The following is a 19,045-nucleotide window of genomic DNA, read 5'->3' as shown; positions in this document are numbered from 1 at the left end:
CAGCCTTGAAGCACGAGATCTAATATCCCTTCCAAAATGTTAGTGGTTGTTAATTATAACAACTCTGGATCTTCTTGTTATCCATATGAATGTCCAGTCCCTTGTTCAGTCTGGTTAGGTTCTTGGCCTCCACAACTTCCTGTGGCAGAGAGTTCCACAGTCTATTAACACATAAGGTGAAAACGTCCTTTTTCCTGTCTTAAATTTCTCCTCTTCTCATTTCGTTGACTGTCCCCTTGTTCTTGTGTTAATTATATTGCGGTCTCTCTTACTTAGTGCCTCAGCTACTGTTACTTCTTGAGTCAGCTCCTGTATGCTACTTAAGACTCAGCCAAGATCAGCATCTCCTCTTTTGGGCTGTAGAGCTGCTTTTCTAAGAAGACATAATTTAAAAGTGTCCAAAAACAGTTACTTCAAACCTTATCCTGTTGTCCTGCTTGACCAGTAATAATAATAAATGACTCTTATCTAGTACTTTTCATCAGTAGAGCTCCAAGTATTTTACAAAGGAGCTCAGTATTATTACCACCTTTTTAGAGATGGGGAAACTGAGGCACAGGGAGGAGAAGGCCACCTGGCAGGTATAATAGAGTCAAAATAGAGTCCCAGTTTTCTGAGTGTCAGTACAGTACTCCATCCTCTAGGCCACACATCAACACTTCAATAACTCTCTGAGGTCAGCAATTTGAAAGAGTGGATAGAGGACTAGCTCGGGAGTCAGGACTCCTGGCTTTTGTTCCTAGAGCTGTTAGTGACTCACTATGTGGGTCTGTATAGTGCCCAGAACAAGAGAGCCCCATCTTGGCTGTGATCTCTAGACGTTACTAGATGAAAACAATACGTCACTACAAATACTGTTCTATAAAACGGCAGCAATACAGCTTACTCCTGTAAGGATGCTTGACAATCTGTAGGTGAAAAATGATGTTGAAGTGTTTTATCCTCCTCCTTTTTATACAAAAAAGAAGCTTACAAGAAGTGGAAGATTGGACAAATGACCAGGGAAAAGTATAAAAACATTGCTCGGGCATGCAGGAGTGAAATCAGGAAGGCCAAATCACATCTGGAATTGCAGCTAGCAAGAGATGTTAAGAGTAACAAGAAGGGTTTCTACAGGTATGTTGGCAACAAGAAGAAAGTCAAGGAAAGTGTGGGACCCTTCCTGAATGAGGGAGGCAACCTAGTGACAGAGGATGTGGAAAAAGCTAATGTACTCAATGCTTTTTTTGCCTCTGTCTTCACAAACAAGGTCAGCTCCCAGACTGCTGCACTGGGCAGCACAGCACGGGGAGGAGGTGACCAGCCCCCTGTGGAGAAAGAAGTGGTTCAGGACTATTTAGAAAAGCTGGACGAGCACAAGTCCATGGGGCCGGATGCGCTGCGTCCGAGAGTGCTAAAGGAGTTGGCAGATGTGATTGCAGAGCCATTGGCCATTATCTTTGAAAACTCATGGCGATCGGGGGAAGTCCCAGATGACTGGAAAAAGGCTAATGTGGTGCCCATCTTTAAAAAAGGGAAGAAGGAGGATCCTGGGAACTACAGGCCAGTCAGCCTCACCTCAGTCCCTGGAAAAATCATGGAGCAGGTCCTCAAGGAATCAATTCTGAAGCACTTAGAAGAGAGGAAAGTGATCAGGAAGAGTCAGCATGGATTCACCAAGGGCAAGTCATGCCTGACTAATCTAATTGCCTTCTATGACGAGATAACTGGCTCTGTGGATGAGGGGAAAGCAGTGGACTTGTTGTTCCTTGACTTTAGCAAAGCTTTTGACACAGTCTCCCACAGTATTCTTACCAGCAAATTAAAGAAGTATGGGCTGGATGAATGGACTATAAGGTGGATAGAAAGTTGGCTAGATTGTCGGGCTCAACGGGTAGTGATCAATGGCTCCATGTCTAGTTGGCAGCCGGTATCAAGTGGAGTGCCCCAAGGGTCAGTCCTGGTTCGATATCTTCATAAATGATCTGGAGGATGGCGTGGATTGCACCTTCAGCAAGTTTGCAGATGACACTAAACTGGGAGGAGAGGTAGATACTCTGGAGGGTAGGGATAGGATACAGAGGGCCCCCTAGACAAATTAGAGGATTGGGCCAAAAGAAATCTGATGAGGTTCAACAAGGACAAGTGCAGAGTCCTGCACTTAGGACGGAAGAATCCCATGCACCGCTACAGACTAGGGACCGAATGGCTCGGCAGCAGTCCTGCAGAAAAGGACCTAGGGATTACAGTGGACGAGAAGCTGGATATGAGTCTACAGTGTGCCCTTGTTGCCAAGAAGGCCAATGGCATTTTGGGATGTATAAGTAGGGGCATTGCCAGCGGATCGAGGGATGTGATCATTCCCCTCTATTCAACATTGGTGAGGCCTCATCTGGAGTACTGTGTCCAGTTTTGGGCCCCACACTACAAGAAGGATTTGGAAAACCTCCAGCAGAGGGCAACAAAAATGATTAGGGGACGGGAACACATGACTTATGAGGAGAGGCTGAGGGAACTGGGATTGTTTAGGCTGCGGAAGAGAAGAATGAGGGGGGATTTGATAGCTGCTTTCAACTACCTGAAAGGGGGGTCCAAAGAGGATGGATCTAGACTGTTCTCAGTGGTAGCAGATGACAGAACAAGGAGTAATGGTCTCAAGTTGCAGTGGGGGAGGTTTAGGTTGAATATTAGGAAGAACTTTTTTACTAGGAGGGTGGTGAAACACTGGAATGCGTTACCTAGGGAGGTGGTGGAATCTCCTTCCTTTGAAGTTTTTAAGGTCAGGCTTGACAAAGCCCTGGCTGGGATGATTTAGTTGGGGATTGGTCCTGCTTTGAGCAGGGGGTTGGACTAGATGACCTCCTGAGGTCCCTTCCAACCCTGATATTCTATGATTTTTGCAGATGGGGACATGACGGCCAGAAAGTTCTAACTTTTGCCCATGGTCCCACAGCAAGGGAGCAGCAGAACCCAGGAGCTGAACTGTGTGTATGGCTGACTTTTCGGTTCAGTGGCAGAACCAAATAAAAAGAAAAAAGGGTTTCGGTGAACCAAAAATGTTGACAAAATTTCAGTTCAGCTTGAACGAAAAGTTTTGTTTGGTTTGTGTGGGTTTCTTTTTTAAAATAAAATTGAAATAAAATTCGAAACAAAAACCTTTAGATTTTTTCAGAATTCACTCCCCCCCCGACTGAAATAACTTGCTGATTTTGCCACAAAGTCTTGAAGTATTTCAGTCAGCCCCAATCTGCATTTTTTGTTGATAACATTTTTGCTCAAAAAGCTTCTCCCAGCACTTCCCAGGAGCCCTAGTTCCCTCTCTGCAAACTATTAGACACAATGGGCCAGATCCTCAGCAGGCATGAATCAGTGAAGCTCCCTTGATTCACACCAGCTGAGGCTCTGCTGGAATGTCTCCCACTGACATTCTTGTGCCATAAAGCCAATTGGCTTTGTGCACCTATGACCTCAATGCCCATTTGAAGTCAATGCAAAGACTCCCATTGACTCCAGTGGGGGCTGGCTCAGGCCACCAGGGCTGCTGCTTCCTCTGGGCTGGGACTTACTCGTAGCACGGGTTGTTGATGGCTTCTTGCGGGGATATGTACATGTATGGCGAGATGGGCTTGTCCACAAAGGCCCCGAAGCCAATCCGCAGGTTGCTGGTCAGCTTGCGCATCTCGGTGGCTAGCTTGGTGCCCAGGCTCTGGATGTTGTGGAGATCGTCCTTCATGGAATTGGACAGGTCCATCAGGTAGTAGATGTCTACTGGGTAGTCCTCCACCTGGCGCACTTGGACGGAGAAGTTCTGGGAGTCATCTGAAAGGGAACACGGCAGCGAGGTTAGGAGCAAGTGTAGGAGATCTTCCATGGATCCCAGTGGGATGGAAGGAGGTTGAGCTGACCAGGGTGACGCAGCTCACAGACCCAGATGGAAGCTATATGTTTGTCTCATTGGACAGGAGTCTTCTGCCCCATGGAGGGTCTCAGCCTGCTCTGGTGAGACAGACAAGGGTAAACACAAATGAGGGTAATACTGCAGGGCACAGTGCTTGGGATCAAACAGGAATGAATTCTGGGAAGTCCCACGGCCCGTGTTGTACAGGAAGACAGACTAGATTATCGTAATCCTGTTTTATAATCTAAAATATATGCTGGTTTTATCCCATATGGGCAAAAGTGCAAGGAACTTGCATGCATGGTCTAAGGCTCCCACATGGATATTGCAAGAGGGTCCTTAGCTAGGCATGATCCTTGCAATCAACCTCAAATAATTTGATCCTTGGGTGATAACATCTATTATGGGCATGAGCAGGGATTGAGCTGGTGTCTCTAACTGCGGTGACAGTGACAGTTTCCATCAGGCATGTGATTCTGAATCTGAATGCAAAATGCATGTCTGCCATGTGGCGGGATTGGCGTGCACGGTGTGTGCAAAGTCATGCTGTTCGGAGGATAGCATTTGGTTCAGGGGCAGACAGAACCATCCCCTGGGCACAGATGGTTGTGGGGCATGCATTGCACGTGCAGATAGCATGCCGCTCGCTTCTCTCAGCACAGAGAAGGTCTAGGTCTGAGCTGTGACTCACTCAGATCCTCACTGCTCCAGATAAAGAGCATTAGCCACTGAGTTATCCCAGGGGTACAGCAGAATGCAGATGCAGCTTCTCTGACTCTGATGGAAATTTTGATGGGGAACTTTCCTCCCAGGAGACATTCAGAAACCCCCAAAGTAAGAGAAAGAACAAACCACACATGACAGATGTTAGTCATGTCACTTAGCCCGTGACTGCGAAGCGCTCAGGTGACTATGACGAGATATGAACCTGCATAGAATAGACGCAGCCTTTCCCCTTCCCGAGACCTAAACAGACCCTGACTGGACCCCTGCCAGCACTCAGTTCTTGACGGGCTTCTCCCAGCCGTTCAGAACCAGACTCCTGGGCGGTAAGTGAGCAGACGGGTTCATCTTTCCCCGCAAAAGGAGAGGAGACACGGTGTGATATGCCGATCATTTTCAGGCTGGCAGGGGCGGGTCCCACAGCTCTGTGCCAGGTTGCGGCGCGAACCGCTTACCTACAGCAACGGCTCCTGAGGTCCGAACTCCTTCTCTATGGGGGCTAGCACTTGAGTTGAGCCTTTCACCCTCAGCTCAGCGCCCCAGGCTGTACGGAGCCGTCAGACTCTCCTCTTGTCAAAGAAATATTCCTTCTCTCCCACCCTCGTGCACTTCCTGGCTTGGTAAAAGACACCCAGAATTCATTACTCAGTGGCCCCATGGGTGGGCTACCAAAGGACCATAAGGAGTTTCCCAAGCATCTTCTCCCTGAAGCAGTGGGATGATAGGGGTGCCAGGATTTTAGGAAGTAGGGGGTTAATTATAACATGGATAAGAATATTCACATTCATAGATTCATAGATACTAAGGTCAGAAGGGACCATTCTGATCATCTAGTCCGACCTCCTGCACAGCGCAAGCCACAGAATCTCACCCACCCACTCCTATGAAAAACCTCACCCATGTGTGAGCTATTGAAGTCCTTAAATCATGGTTCAAAGACTTCAAGGAGCAGAGAAGCCTCCCTCAAATCAACCATGCCCCATGCTACAGAGGAAGGCGAAAAACCTCCAGGGCCTCTCCAATCTGCCCTGGAGGAAAATTCCTTCCCGACCCCAAATATGGCGATCAGCTAAACCCTGAGCATATGGGCAAGATTCACCAGCCAGATACCCAGGAAAGAATTTTCTATAGTAACTCAGATCCCATCCATCTAATATCCCATCTCAGGGGATTTGGCCTATTTACCCTGAATATTTAAAGATCAATTACTTACCAAAATCCCATTATCCCATCATACCATCTCCTCCATAAACTTATCGAGTAGAATCTTAAAGCCAGATAGATCTTTTGCCCCCACTGCTTCCCTTGGAAGGCTATTCCAAAACTTCACTCCTCTGATGGTTAAAAACCTTCGTCTGATTTCAAGTCTAAACTTCCCGGTGGCCAGTTTATACCCATTTGTTCTTGTGTCCACATTGGTGCTGAGCTTAAATAATTCCTCTCCCTCTCCTGTATTTATCCCTCTGATATATTTATAGAGAGTAATCATATCTCCCCTCAACCTTCTTTTAGTTAGGCTAAACAAGCCAAGCTCTTTAAGTCTCCTTTCATAAGACAAGTTTTCCATTCCTCGGATCATCCTAGTAGCCCTTCTCTGTACCTGCTCCAGTTTGAATTCATCCTTTTTAAACATGGGAGACCAGAACTGCACACAGTATTCTAGGTGAGGTCTCACCAGTGCCTTGTATAACGGTACTAAAACCTCCTTATCCCTCCTGGAAATGCCTCTCCTGATGCATCCCAAAACCGCATTAGCTTTTTTCACAGCCATATCACATTGGCAGCTCATAGTCATCCTATGATCAACCAATACTCCAAGGTCCTTCTCCTCTTCCGTTACTTCTAATTGATGCGTCCCCAACTTATAGCTAAAATTCTTGTTATTAATCCCTAAATGCATAACCTTACACTTCTCACTATTAAATTTCATCCTATTACTATTACTCCAGTTTATAAGGTAATCCAGATCCTCCTGTATAATATCCCGATCCTTCTCCGAATTGGCAATACCTCCCAGCTTTGTATCATCTGCAAACTTTATTAGCACACTCCCACTTTTTGTGCCAAGGTCAGTAATAAAAAGATTAAATAAGATTGGTCCCAAAACCGATCCCTGAGGAACTCCACTGGTAACCTCCCTCCAACCTGACAGTTCGCCTTTCAGTAGGACCCGTTGCAGTCTCCCCTTTAACCAATTCCTTATCCACCTTTTGATGTTCATATTGATCCCCATCTTCTCCAATTTAACTAATAATTCCCCATGTGGCACGGTATCAAATGCCTTACTGAAATCTAGGTAAATTAGATCCACTGCATTTCCTTTATCTAAAAAATCTGTTACTTTTTCAAAAAAAGAGATTAGGTTGGTTTGGCACGATCTACCTTTTGTAAAACCATGTTGTATTTTGTCCCATTTACCATTGACTTCAATGTCCTTAACTAATTTCTCCTTCAAAATTTTTTCCAGGACCTTGCATATTACAGATGTCAAACTAACTGGCCTGTAGTTACCCGGATCACTTTTTTTTCCTTTCTTAAAAAGAGGAACTATATTAGCAATTCTCCAATCATTCGGTACTATTCCTGAGTTTACAGATTCATTAAAAATTCTTGCTAATGGGCTTGCAATTTCAGGTGCCAATTCCTTTAATATTCTTGGATGAAGATTATCTGGGCCCCCCGATTTAGTCCCATTAAGCTGTTTCAGTTTCGCTTCTACCTCTGATATGGTAATATCTACCTCTATATCCTCCTTCCCATTTGTCATGCTACCATTATCCCCAAGATCCTCTTTAGCCTTATTAAAGACTGAGGCAAAGTATTTGTTTAGATATTGGGCCATGCCTAGATTATCTTTAACCTCCACTCCATCCTCAGTCGGGGACTCAACTCTTTTCCAGATACTTGGCCCAAGTCATCTATGGCCTGTTCACCTGTCTCCTCCCTGCTGGGGTTGCCAATTTTGGTTGGACGTATTCCTGGAGGTTTCATCAAATGACATAATCATTAATTAAAGATTCATCTTTAATTCCTGGAGACTCCTGGACAATCCTGGAAGGCTGGCAACCATACTCCCTGCAGATTTTGGTGGAACAGGCATAGCTTGCCAGCCCCCAAAGAAATAGGATAGGAGACTACTTGGCTGCCCAAAGAGGACTAGGAAAAGGAAGAGGGTGGTCAGGTTCACCTGATGGGAATTGGGATAAAATGTGGCTGCCCCCGCACTGGGAAGGTGGCTTGAGGGAGTCCCAGGGGCTGCTGCAGGGAGTAGATCCAATGCGGAGTCGCATGGTGAGAACGGAGGTTTCAAAATGCCCATGTGGATAAGATTCTTAGTCATGGCTCAGAATAGTTCCCAGGTACTCAGAACCCCAGGCCCCACAATAAGCAAGACACAAGATCTCATGGACTTGGCTGCAGTCCAGGGTAAGCAAACCGAGGCCTCCATAATAGCTTCTCATTAATAAGGGAGGGACCACGGTCCAGTACACAGCCCAATGAGTCAGGAGACCTGGGCTGTCGTTCCAGTTCTTCCGCTGACCTGTCGTGTGACCTTGGGCAAGTCCCTTCATGCCTGTTTCCTGGGCTGTCTCTGACACTGCATATTACAGGGTCTAGCACAAGGGGGCCCTGAGCTCAGCTGAGGTCTGTGTGGCGTGTGAGTTGGTTTCGACAGCATTTCACCAGGGCTGCAATTAGCATGCTGTATGTATGTTAGATACGGACCCTGTGCATATGAAACACAAAACACAGCCCTACATTAGGCTGCTCGCCATCACATCAGATGATCACATCTTCTAAAGCACCCCATTGAATTAGGAGCCTACCAACTTTCAGTCCAATTGACCTGGGCAAGTCACGTCCCTGCCTTATGCCTCAGTTTCCCCTTCTGTTAAATGGGGATAATAATACTGACTTCCTTTGTCAAGTGCTTTGAGATGAAAAGTGCCATACAGGTGCTAGGCTTTATTATGATGATGTCAGTTAGACTTAAGCACCTAAGTGGCTTTTGAAATTGGGACTTCAGCACCTAGATCACTGAAATGCTTTTGAAAATTGTATCCTGTAATTAGTCTGGCATCGAGTCACAGGTACAGTCTCAAGGCCTTAACAGCTCACCTGGCCTACAGCATATCACCTGGCCTGCAGGGTTAATCCATTGATTAACCTTGGATTCCTGTAACAAAGACACCACCTTCCTGATTGTAAAGCTACAGGATTGGATGTTGCTCTATGTATGTAACCTACACTCACTCGTGTGCTGCTGTCCCTCTCTAGTGGTGGCTGGGCCATGTACAGAGGCTGATGAAGCTATTATCAACCAAGAGACCTGATTCTTTTAGCCCTGGCTGTAGAGGCTCATTGTTTGAGAGCCAGAGGTTCCAGGTTCAACCCCAACAGGGTTTTTTTTTTGTCTCCTACCTGGCCGCAGGTGCAGTTCAATTTTCTGAGGGCTCATTTGGGTGGTGACGGTCTGTCCAGAGCCGGTGTTACTGAGTGGCTTGTCCTCTAGGATTTCCATGCTGCTGACCGGGTATTCGATGAAATCCTGCATGCAGCCATTTTGCAGGAGGTTCTTTTTCAGGTCGCAGCGAGGGGTTCCCTGCCCCAAGCCCTGTGGGCAAGAAGGCGGAGATAGAAGCAAAATCCCAATGCCGCTGACTGGGATTAGGCCAGAAATAGGGGCAAAGGATCAGGCACTGTTGGGAGCAGGGCTGTGGCTCTGAAACCCCTTAGCATAGAGCCTTGGACGAACCCGGGCTGGATGGCCAGCAGGATGCAATATAGGGGCCTCCCCACACTGAGGACAGCAGGAGAAGAGGTGGGGAGCCAGTGACAGGATGGGAGCCTTAGCAATACATAGACCCAAAGGTAACCAATCCCCCACTCCAGCTCAGCACCCGTTCAGGCACACATTGAAGTGGCTTAAGTTTCAGAGGTGCTCAGCCTGGGGCAGGGCCCTTAGTAAGTGTAACTATGGCCCTGGCCTCTGGCTGGCCGCACAGCCAACAACAGCATGCTGCTTGCAGGGTGCAAAGGGAGCTGCTCCTTTAGCTCAGGTGGTAAAGGCTAGTTCTTTGGATGCAGAAGATTCCCAGGTTCAAACCCTACAGGAGCCCATGGGGTATGCAGGTGTGGAAACCTCCGGCTCCCATGGGCTTGGGACAATAGCCTTTAGCTGCTGGCAAAGGTTTCCTGAGTGAGTTTGACTCTGCTTTACCCCTTAGGAATCACCAGAGCAGACCCAATGTCCATCGAGCCCAGATCCTGTCTCTCTCAGTGGCCAACAACACCAGTTGCTTCTGAGGAAGAAACTCTGTGGGAGGCAGTTACGGGCGAACACACCCCTAGGGAAATTTGTTCCTGATCCCCAGTAATTAGAAGGTCTGGAGCAGGATGGTTTAAAACCCTTGTCACACCAGGCCTAAGATGGAAGGAGCCAGGAGGGCTGCTGGCTCAGAGCTTTCTCTGCAGACGCTCTGCAAACAGCAGCTAGGTTTGCTGGGAGAGAGTGAGATGCAGCCCAGGCGCTGGCAGAAAGTGGGGACCGTGCAGCCAAATGGGATTCTGACCTTCCCAGGCCCCGACTTCCCCGAGTCATGGGGGCAGCAGGATGCAAAGCCTGGAGCTCTGCCTAAGGGAGGGTTTCCAAAGTTGCAGAGAAGTAACAGCCCCACTGCTAGAAATTCACCCCGAATAAGAAGCCACGTTGTGGGACAGCCTGTGACATTGACGAGGTCAGTTCCTGGATGAGGAAACCACAGACTTATCTACTCATTCCAGCCTCCTGCAGAGGGGAAGAGAGCACCAAAAAAAGAGCAAAAGAACCGAAACAGCGAGAGCCGAAACAGCAAGAGCTGGAGGAGATGCTGTCGGCCACCCCGCAGGGACCAGAAACTTAAATGGCAAGTCATTGTGTATCTCCAGGCCCCTTGGGCATTTCTGAGAAACCTGCCTGGCCCTTTCCCCTGGGGCCAGTTTCTAATCTGCCTAGGGCTGGCGCTGCCAGCTTCCCCGACGTGCTGTCTCTGGGGGGAGGTGGTTTCTCAGGTAGGCAAATATTGTAATAATTGAACTCCTGCCCTCTGCTGTCCATGAACTGGCTAGAGACAAAGGCCAAGATTTTCAAATTACATTGGCACCTAAACACCATCAGGGCTCTGTTGTGCTAGGTGCGGTACAACTCTAGAGCATGGGCTTGTCTACACATGGAAATTAATTCAGAATAAGGTGGGGGGGGTGTGACTTTAAAGCAGATTAACTATTCCTGATTAACGCCAGGTGTGGACGCTCTTATTCCAAATTCACTTAGTCTGCTTCCTGGAGTTAATCCGGAGTAGCTATTCTGGAATTGAATAAAGCCTAAGAGCCAATCCTAGCCACAAAGAATTTATGGTCTAAACAGGCAAACGCTGGGAGAGAGAGCAAGAGGCGAAGTGACTGGCACAAGGTCACACAGCAGGTCTGTGGAGAGCCAGGAATAAAACCCAGGTCTCCCACGTCCCAGTGCAGCACCTCTACCCACTGGGCAGCACTGCCCCTCTTTTACCCACCTTCTGAAAATCAGAGCCTCTTTGAACACCGTGATGCTCGCAGGCATCCCATTATTCCCTCGGCTTGTATATTACATAGAATCATAGAATATCAGGGTCGGAAGGGCCCTCAGGAGGTCATCTAGTCCTACCCCCTGCTCAAAGCAGGACCAACCCCAACTAAATCATCCCAGCCAGGGCTTTGTCAAGCCTGACCTTAAAAACTTCTAAGGAAGGAGATTCCACCACCCCTCCCTTCCTCCCCCCAGCCCTTTGCTTTGTCTAGTTGGACTGTTGGCTCTCTGGCTCTATCAGACCAGGGCCCTCGCCTCAGATGGGCCCCGGGGTGGTACCGTAATCCAAACCACAACGTATGCAAACACAATGTCTGTTCCTGTATCATGCCCTCCCACCTCCCTGTAGGTTTATTCCCCTGCTGTGCATTGTTTAAGCCCCAGATGGAGAACTCTCTGGGACAGCTGCTTTTGTGTTATTTGTCTGGACTGTGCCTAGTCTTACAGAGACAGAGATCAGTAACAGTCCTCACAGCATTATCCTAAAGCTACTGTGTGTGTCTCTCTCTGCTTCACGGTCATGCTTCTGCTAAGAATCTCCTCCAGCCTCCCTCTGCCTGGCTTCCTGTTACACATTTAAAGGCACACGACATGGGTCCCCCTAAATCCAAAGTCTCTAGTCCATCTGCATCTCCTGATTCCTCCTTCGTGCCAGCGTGTGGCTCCGTTGACGGCTGGGGAGTGATACTTGGTTTAAACTGGTGTCATGGAGATCAGAATCTGGCCCTGTGTTTCTAGAACGGACAGAACCAAAACCGGAGCTCTGGGACACCTCAGCACGGGGGGTTTTCGAATGCCAAATCCAAACCTTCCCGGAGCTGGAGGTGGTTAGAGTCAAGTTTGTTAAAAAGACAGATTCCAGCTGCGAATTGGGATCTGAAAGAGCCCAGGAGAAAGGACTATCTTTTGTTTGGATCAAATGAGTAGAAGGATACAAATGGTGTTGTGAGGCAGGCCTCGCTGGCAGTGACTGCGCTATTGGCCTCGCTTCCCCCCAGCAGGGCCGATAGCCACGAAAGGCAGGAGCAGCGAGCTTCCTCCTTTGAGGGCTTCCATTTCTCAGCTCTCCGCATGGGCTTCACTGGCCAGATGGCATCCTACTCTGCTCCATATTAGCGACTACGTGGCCATACACATCAGATGACCGGGGTTGCTGGGCCTTGATAACTATTGCCCGGCAGTGGGCTAGGAGTCCTGGGTTCTATTCCTGGCTTTGCCACCAACTTGCTGCATAACCACAGGCAAGTCACCCGGCCCGTCTCTGTGCCTCCATTTCCTCATCTGCAGGACAGGGATAGTATTTATCTACTTCACTGGGTGGCTGAGAGGCCTAGTCACTAACTTTGTACAGTGCTTTTGGGGTGGCTGCCATCTCGGCTGATGGATTGGGGTCCCCAAGAGCTCAACACCGGAGCTCCTACCTCTTGAGCCAAAGGTTGCCTGACTGGGGCTATCAGGGATGGAGGGGGAGAGGTAACATTCACTCCCTGGGATGGATTCTTGCTACAGGTGTCTGGATCCCATGCTGTGTTCCCCATCCTAGCCCGTCAAAACCAGAGCAAGCTACTGGCTAGGGATAGTCTGCTGTGACACTAATGCTGGACTTAATAACACTGCTGGCCAGACAACACACGCTGGGCCCCCACAATTCCTATGGAGTTCACAGGGAATCGCTCAGCACCTGTCAGGATCAGAAGTTTTAGACACACTGCTCGAGAGCGGGTGCTCTTCCCTTGAGACTGCAAGTTAATGCCAAGCAGCCCTCCAACACCCCCTCCACAGGGCGCAGAAGAACCATCAACTGGTAATTAGCTTTGGCTGCTAACGACCAGGGTTGGTTTTAGACCATAGACTTTAAGGCCAGAAGGGACCCTCATGATCATCTAGTCTGACCTCGTACACATTACAGGCCACAGAACCTCACCCGCCCACCCCAGTAAGAGACCCCTAATCTCTGGCAGTTACTGAAGCCCTCACATCATGATTTAAAGACTTCGAGTTATAGAGAAACCACCGTTTACCCTAGTTTAAACCTTCCAGTGACCTGTGTCCAAGAAGAAGATGAATCCCCCACCAGGATCTCTGCCCATCAGACCCAGGGGGAAATTCCTTCCCAATCCCAAATATGGTGATCAGCTGGACTCTGAGCACATGGGCAAGATCCCCCAGCCGGACACCTGGGAAAGAATCTCTATGGTAACTCAGAGCCCCCCGCCCCGTCCAGTGTCCTATCACCCGGCCATTGGAGATATTTGCTGCTAGCAGTCCCGGTTTTGAACTGGAAAGCTAGCAAGGGAGAAATCAACATGCCACTGACGGTCCCCTGGGCTACCAAGCCCTCCCATCCCTTAGTCCTAATAACAAGCAGGGCTGCGTAGAGCCTTCCTCAGGTCTCTGCAGCCTCTGTAGGTCCCACTGCCAGCCCACAGCTCAGGCACTTTGCTAATGCTTGTGACTAAGTTAGGGACATGGTGCCAGGGGAAAGCAGCTGAATCCAGGCAAACTGGGTTGCACAGGTCATGCTGTTCTATAGCTGCATAGCCATGGTGACTGGCTGGGACGTCACTGTCTTCCGTAGTGCTCTGAGCTAATTGAAAGCCACATGTTCTTATGGGTAGGGCCCCAATTTGGGAGCCAGGAGGCTGAAGTGAAAATCCCAACTCAGCTACTGGGTGCACATGGGCATATTACTTCCCCTCTCTCTGCTTCAGTTTCCCCAATGAAGATAATGATTCAGAGTCACCTTCAGTGATGTCTAGGGTGAAGGTACTAAGGACAACAATTTATTATTCATGCACTCAGGGATGATGTTCAGACCCCCATGAATATAGCATCCACTGCTGAGATCTCCGGGATAACATTGATGGATCATTTCCTCAGCCGTAGCAAATACTTAATGCCTCAGAGGCACCCTCCTTCCCTTATAATGCTCCTAGCCAGCTGTGGAATGGTGTGTGGGGAGGGAGGTTTCCTCCTGACTCCTACCAGAGACTATGCTCTGAAGCCTGAGGGTTTGGTTCCCTGGATCACCACATGCAAAAGTTATGAATGGCCATCAAAATCATAAAAAGAAAAGGAGTACCCGTGGCACCTTAGAGACTAACAAATTTATTAGAGCATAAGCTTTCGTGAGCTACAGCTCACTTCATCGGATGCCTCCGATGCTGTAGCTCACGAAAGCTTATGCTCTAATAAATTTGTTAGTCTCTAAGGTGCCACGGGTACTCCTTTTCTTTTTGCGAATACAGACTAACATGGCTGCTACTCTGAAACCCATCAAAATCATGCAGCCCCAGTCTGCAACTCCCCGACCTGCAGCAGCAGGTGCCACAGGCTGGATGGGATGCAATGGAAAGCAGCGTTTCCTTCCATTGTTTCCTCATGTATGTCCCTGCCCTGTCATCGCAGTTCTCACTCCCTGGTTTTCAGCTGGGTCCCATGCAGGGCCAAGACTGCCTGGATGGAGGGAGGGAGGGTTAGAAGAAACTGCAACATGCAAAATTCTAAATTTCTGCAACTCAAATTCTGCAACAACCAGATGCTGCCTCTGCCCCTAAGGAGACAGTCGCAGGGCTTGGCCCTGCAAATGTTGCTCACGCAGAGGCGCGTACTCATGCTGAATGCAATGGGACTACTCACTACGCTCTGTACTACTCAGTGTGAGTAATGGAGGCAGAACTGGCCTGGTTCACAGCCAGTTTTTCCACCAAATGCATCCGATGAAGTGAGCTGTAGCTCACGAAAGCTTATGCTCTAATAAATTTGTTAGTCTCTAAGGTGCCACAAGTACTCCTTTTCTTTTAGCCAGGCCTGAGTAAGTGTGACTGGGGACCCGTGTTTAGAATGGAAGCGGCTGGAATGCAAAGAATTCCTGCAGGAAGGAACCAAACAAATAAAGGTGCTGTCCCTTTAAATAAAGTGCGATGCAGTGGGGGTGGGGGATCTCATTTGCTAAATTAAGAAAATGTGGCCAGATGTGGGCAGCCACACAGTGGAGCGGGCTTTGCGCAGCCCAGCGCTCTGGGGGCCGGCTGCTGACAGTCAGACGTCTCTTTCCCAAATTGTCATGTCTCTGTAAATACGGCCCCCAGCGAGTGTGGGGAATATTTCCTTGTTTGGAAATTCTGGCTGGACCCGGGGAAAGAACTAGCAGCACGTCAAGCCACCCCCGCAGCCTGAGAACAAGGGCGGGGAGGGGAACGCTTGTGCTGGAGCCAGTTAGAAAAGCCCCATTTCCCCAGGCTGCCCCAGAGACAACTAGTGCAGTCCTGCCTGGAGGTTTGGCTGTCACACACCAGAGAAACTCGGGGTAATCACAGCAAGCCTCTCCCTGAGTTGAGAACAGATGGGCCTTAGTTATCAGATGGGCAAACTAACAATGGCTCCCTTTCCTAGACAGACAGACACACCCACCCCTCAGTGTCTCCCCCTCTCCCAAATTCACACACAGTCAGACACTCAAGCACACATAGGCGTGGATACAAATCCTGTCACATGCACATGCATTTCAACACACACACACACACACACACTAACCCTGAGGACCTGGTCTATGCATAAAATTAGCCTGACTAAGTGGTGGATGCTCAGGGCTGTGAAAAATTTCCCCTGTGGAGATGCGGCTAGATCAACCACCTAATGACCAGGCCTGGATTAACCACATGGATGGAAAAACCCCTTCGATAAACCCCAACCCCCGAGGCACCCCCTCACCCCATGTTTCAGAGCCTGGGCTCCAACCCAAACTGGAACGTCTACACTGCTATTTTTAGCCCAGTGGCCTGAGCCCCGCAAGCCCAAGTCAATTGACCAGGGCTCTGAGACTTGGCACCCTAACCCTAGCTTAAACTCCGAAGCACAAGATTTAATATCCCCGCCAATGTTTTTATCCTCACTCATTGCTCCTTGTCGGATAACATCCTCACATCAGCCGCCAGCAGCTCCCATTGTGACACTCCTGGGCACACGTTTAAAAGCATCCAGCACTCAAGGGGCCAGGATCTTGTTACAAACGATGGTTGAGCTTACAGAGTAGAAAAGGCCAGAAGCACCCTGGACCCAGATGCAACTAACACGCAGCTAAAGGGCTGAATTCTTTCACCATTAAGAACAGGGCTAAAGGCAGCAGCAGATATGCAACAAAAGGCCGGGCAAAGGTATGAACTACACAGGCTGGCTGCATGTTGTCCCCTTACCTCCTGGAAGCACCATGCACACAGCGGGCTCACAGCCAGACACTGCTTGCAGGAATTCACCCCGCGAGTGGTACAGATGTTACCTGAAAGAGAGAGACAGACACCGATTAACACCTGTGCCAGCCCGGCCTGAAGCAAAGAGGCTCCTTCCAGATTCAAAGCAGGGTCACATTGCTCTTTGCTGGTCAGGAAGGCTGGCTGGCGCCCACCTCTCCTCGCACAAGCAAATAACAAGTCTCTGAAATTTAGTAAAAAGAAAAGGAGTACTTGTGGCACCTTAGAGACTAACAAATTTATTTGAGCATAAGCTTTCGTGAGCTACAGCTCACTTCATCAGATGCATTTGTTATTGTTGGTATGTCCGAGAGGCCGCAGCCGAGATCAAGGCCCTATTGTGCTAGGGGCTGTACGGACAGTCCCTGCCCCAGAGAGCTTCCAGTCTACATAGACAAATGGAAGGAGGGATAGCAGAACCACAGATCGGGGAAGCAACTTGCCCAGAGTCCGGTAGCAGGGCCAGAAGCCAGGTCACCTGCATGCTAGTCTAGTACCATCTCCCCTCAGCCACACTGCCTCTGTCTTCTGTGCCACCCCGCCATGCTCTGATTACAGAGGAGGCTATTTGCCTCTGTGGATGCCCGCAGTCCACGACTATCACACTGACTCTCCAATCGCCATGCCATGGGCCCCCAGTGAAGAATGCGAAGCCGCCAAGGAGTCTTGGGCCTGATTTTCAGAAGGGAGCACCTGCAATTCCCAGTGGCTTCAGTTTGATGATGCTCACCCAGGCCGCCCATCGCACACAGACTCAAGAGGGGCACTGGCTGGCAGGAGCCTTTGGGTTTGGAGGAACAGCTCAGCAAATGCAGAAAAAGATCCCACTCCTCTGTACTTGGGAAGGTTTGTGCCACCTCTGGTCCTGCCTTCCACGGTGCACGGTCCCCTCTGAGAAAGCTGCGGAAAGCAGGCCAGGGCAGTGCACAAAAAAGTCATGGAGAAATGGAGCAGGGAGAAGAGGCGAGCGAACCGAGCTGGGCTGGCTCTGCAGAGAACTGGAAGGGATGGAGGCAAAGCAAGTGCACCAAGGACGTGAGTTGAGGGGAAAACTCCTACCAGCTGAAGTATCTCTGGGGTTGAGTGTAAGCCTGGACCAAGGGGTTTGATGACAGCAAAAGAGTCAGGGGGCTTTGTCCTGCAGCGGGCAGGAGGAGGCTTTGGAGAGAGCAATGAGCTGATGTGGGTGGCTGCCCAAGGAGCAGGTGGGGGAGGATCAGGCTTTGTATCTGCATGCTAACGGGTGTAAAGTGGCCTCACTATGGTGAAGTCAATGGAATGGTGCTGACAGAACCCAGCTGGGAATCTGGGCTGATATTTACACACACACACACACACACACACACACACACACGTGCTGCAAGAGGAAGAGAAACAGAAAGATGATGACGACAGGTCTCACTAACTTGAGATAGGTTTCAGAGTAGCAGCCGTGTTAGTCTGTATTCGCAAAAAGAAAAGGAGTACTTGTGGCACCTTAGAGACTAACAAATTTATTAGAGCATAAGCTTTCGTGAGCTACAGCTCACTTCATCGGATGCATCCGATGAAGTGAGCTGTAGCTCACGAAAGCTTATGCTCTAATAAATTTGTTAGTCTCTAAGGTGCCACAAGTACTCCTTTTCTTTTAACTTGAGATAGGGATAGAAACCAGTGAACATGAGAAGTCAGGCTTTCCTGCCCTCCCCCAATCCCCACACACTCTACCCCCTACCCCCAAAACGAGTGCCTGTTCCGGTTGCAAGCAGAACTGGCTCCTTCCCAGCTGAGCAGAGGGCCTGGCTACGTTCCAAGGAGTTTAATCCTAAAGTGAACGCACTTGCACATAGATTCAGGAATTCCTTCCCCGCTCTCAGCTGCTTTCCATGCAGCTGGGGGTAGGAATTCCTGAGCATAGGCAATATAAAGAACAAAGCACAAAGCCTTCTCCGAGGCCAATCCTGGGAACCTAAGAACTGCCACAGCAGCTTCAAATGGTGGCACATCTAGTCCAGGATCCTGCCTCCGGCAGGGTACATCGACACTGCAGAAATAGGTGTGTCCTTCACTGGGCTTCAATTAGCAGTATGGACACAGCAACCCGGGTTAGCAGAGCAAGTTACAACCGATAGGAGAGCCTGGGGTTGAAGTCGCGCTGCTAACCCAAGTTAGAAGCCGTGTCTTCGCTGCTATTTGAACCTGAGTTAACGAATCTGGCTTGCAAACACTCCTTTTTTGCAGTGTAGACGCACCTTCCATGACCAGAAGAGAAGGAAGACAAATCCACCTGGGGCTCTGCCGTGTTGTCTGTCTAGTGGGGACATCAAAGTTTTGAGAGAGCTTTTCTCCTCTGCTCAGCCACAGACTTGGCCTGCTCTGGTGTAGCTGAATCCTTGACAAGCCCTAGCACAGACAGACCAAACTGCCATCGGCTGCCATTTGAACGGGCACGTCCCAGCCCACTTTCAAGCCTTCTGCAGGAGATTCGGCTCTACGGGCATTAGCCATGCTGGGAGTTCTTGCAGGGACCGGCTGTCACCAGCTGTCAGGGCACTGTGCCGATCAGACCTGATCTCATCAGGGTTAGAGGACACGGGGCATAAAATGCTG

At 49.3% G+C, this 19,045-nt stretch overlaps 1 protein-coding gene across 2 annotated transcripts in view; it reads right to left on the bottom strand.

Annotated features, from left to right (window-relative positions):
* Positions 1 to 19,045, bottom strand: part of ITGB3 (integrin subunit beta 3) — a 45,395-nt gene that overhangs the window by 17,968 nt on the left and 8,382 nt on the right. For both annotated transcript variants that reach the window (XM_043503379.1, XM_038385457.2), the window contains exons 2-4: positions 16,403 to 16,485; positions 9,023 to 9,215; positions 3,546 to 3,798 (exon numbers count right to left, since the gene is read on the bottom strand). In XM_043503379.1, the coding sequence (XP_043359314.1) occupies positions 3,546 to 3,798; positions 9,023 to 9,215; positions 16,403 to 16,485 (529 nt within the window). The remainder of the gene's footprint in view (positions 1 to 3,545; positions 3,799 to 9,022; positions 9,216 to 16,402; positions 16,486 to 19,045) is intronic.

This window comes from Dermochelys coriacea, chromosome 27, assembly GCF_009764565.3.
Source record: "Dermochelys coriacea isolate rDerCor1 chromosome 27, rDerCor1.pri.v4, whole genome shotgun sequence".
Taxonomy (NCBI): domain Eukaryota; kingdom Metazoa; phylum Chordata; order Testudines; family Dermochelyidae; genus Dermochelys; species Dermochelys coriacea.
The sequence above is the reverse complement of the archived record's forward strand: the minus strand, read 5'-3'. Positions and strand labels throughout refer to the sequence as shown.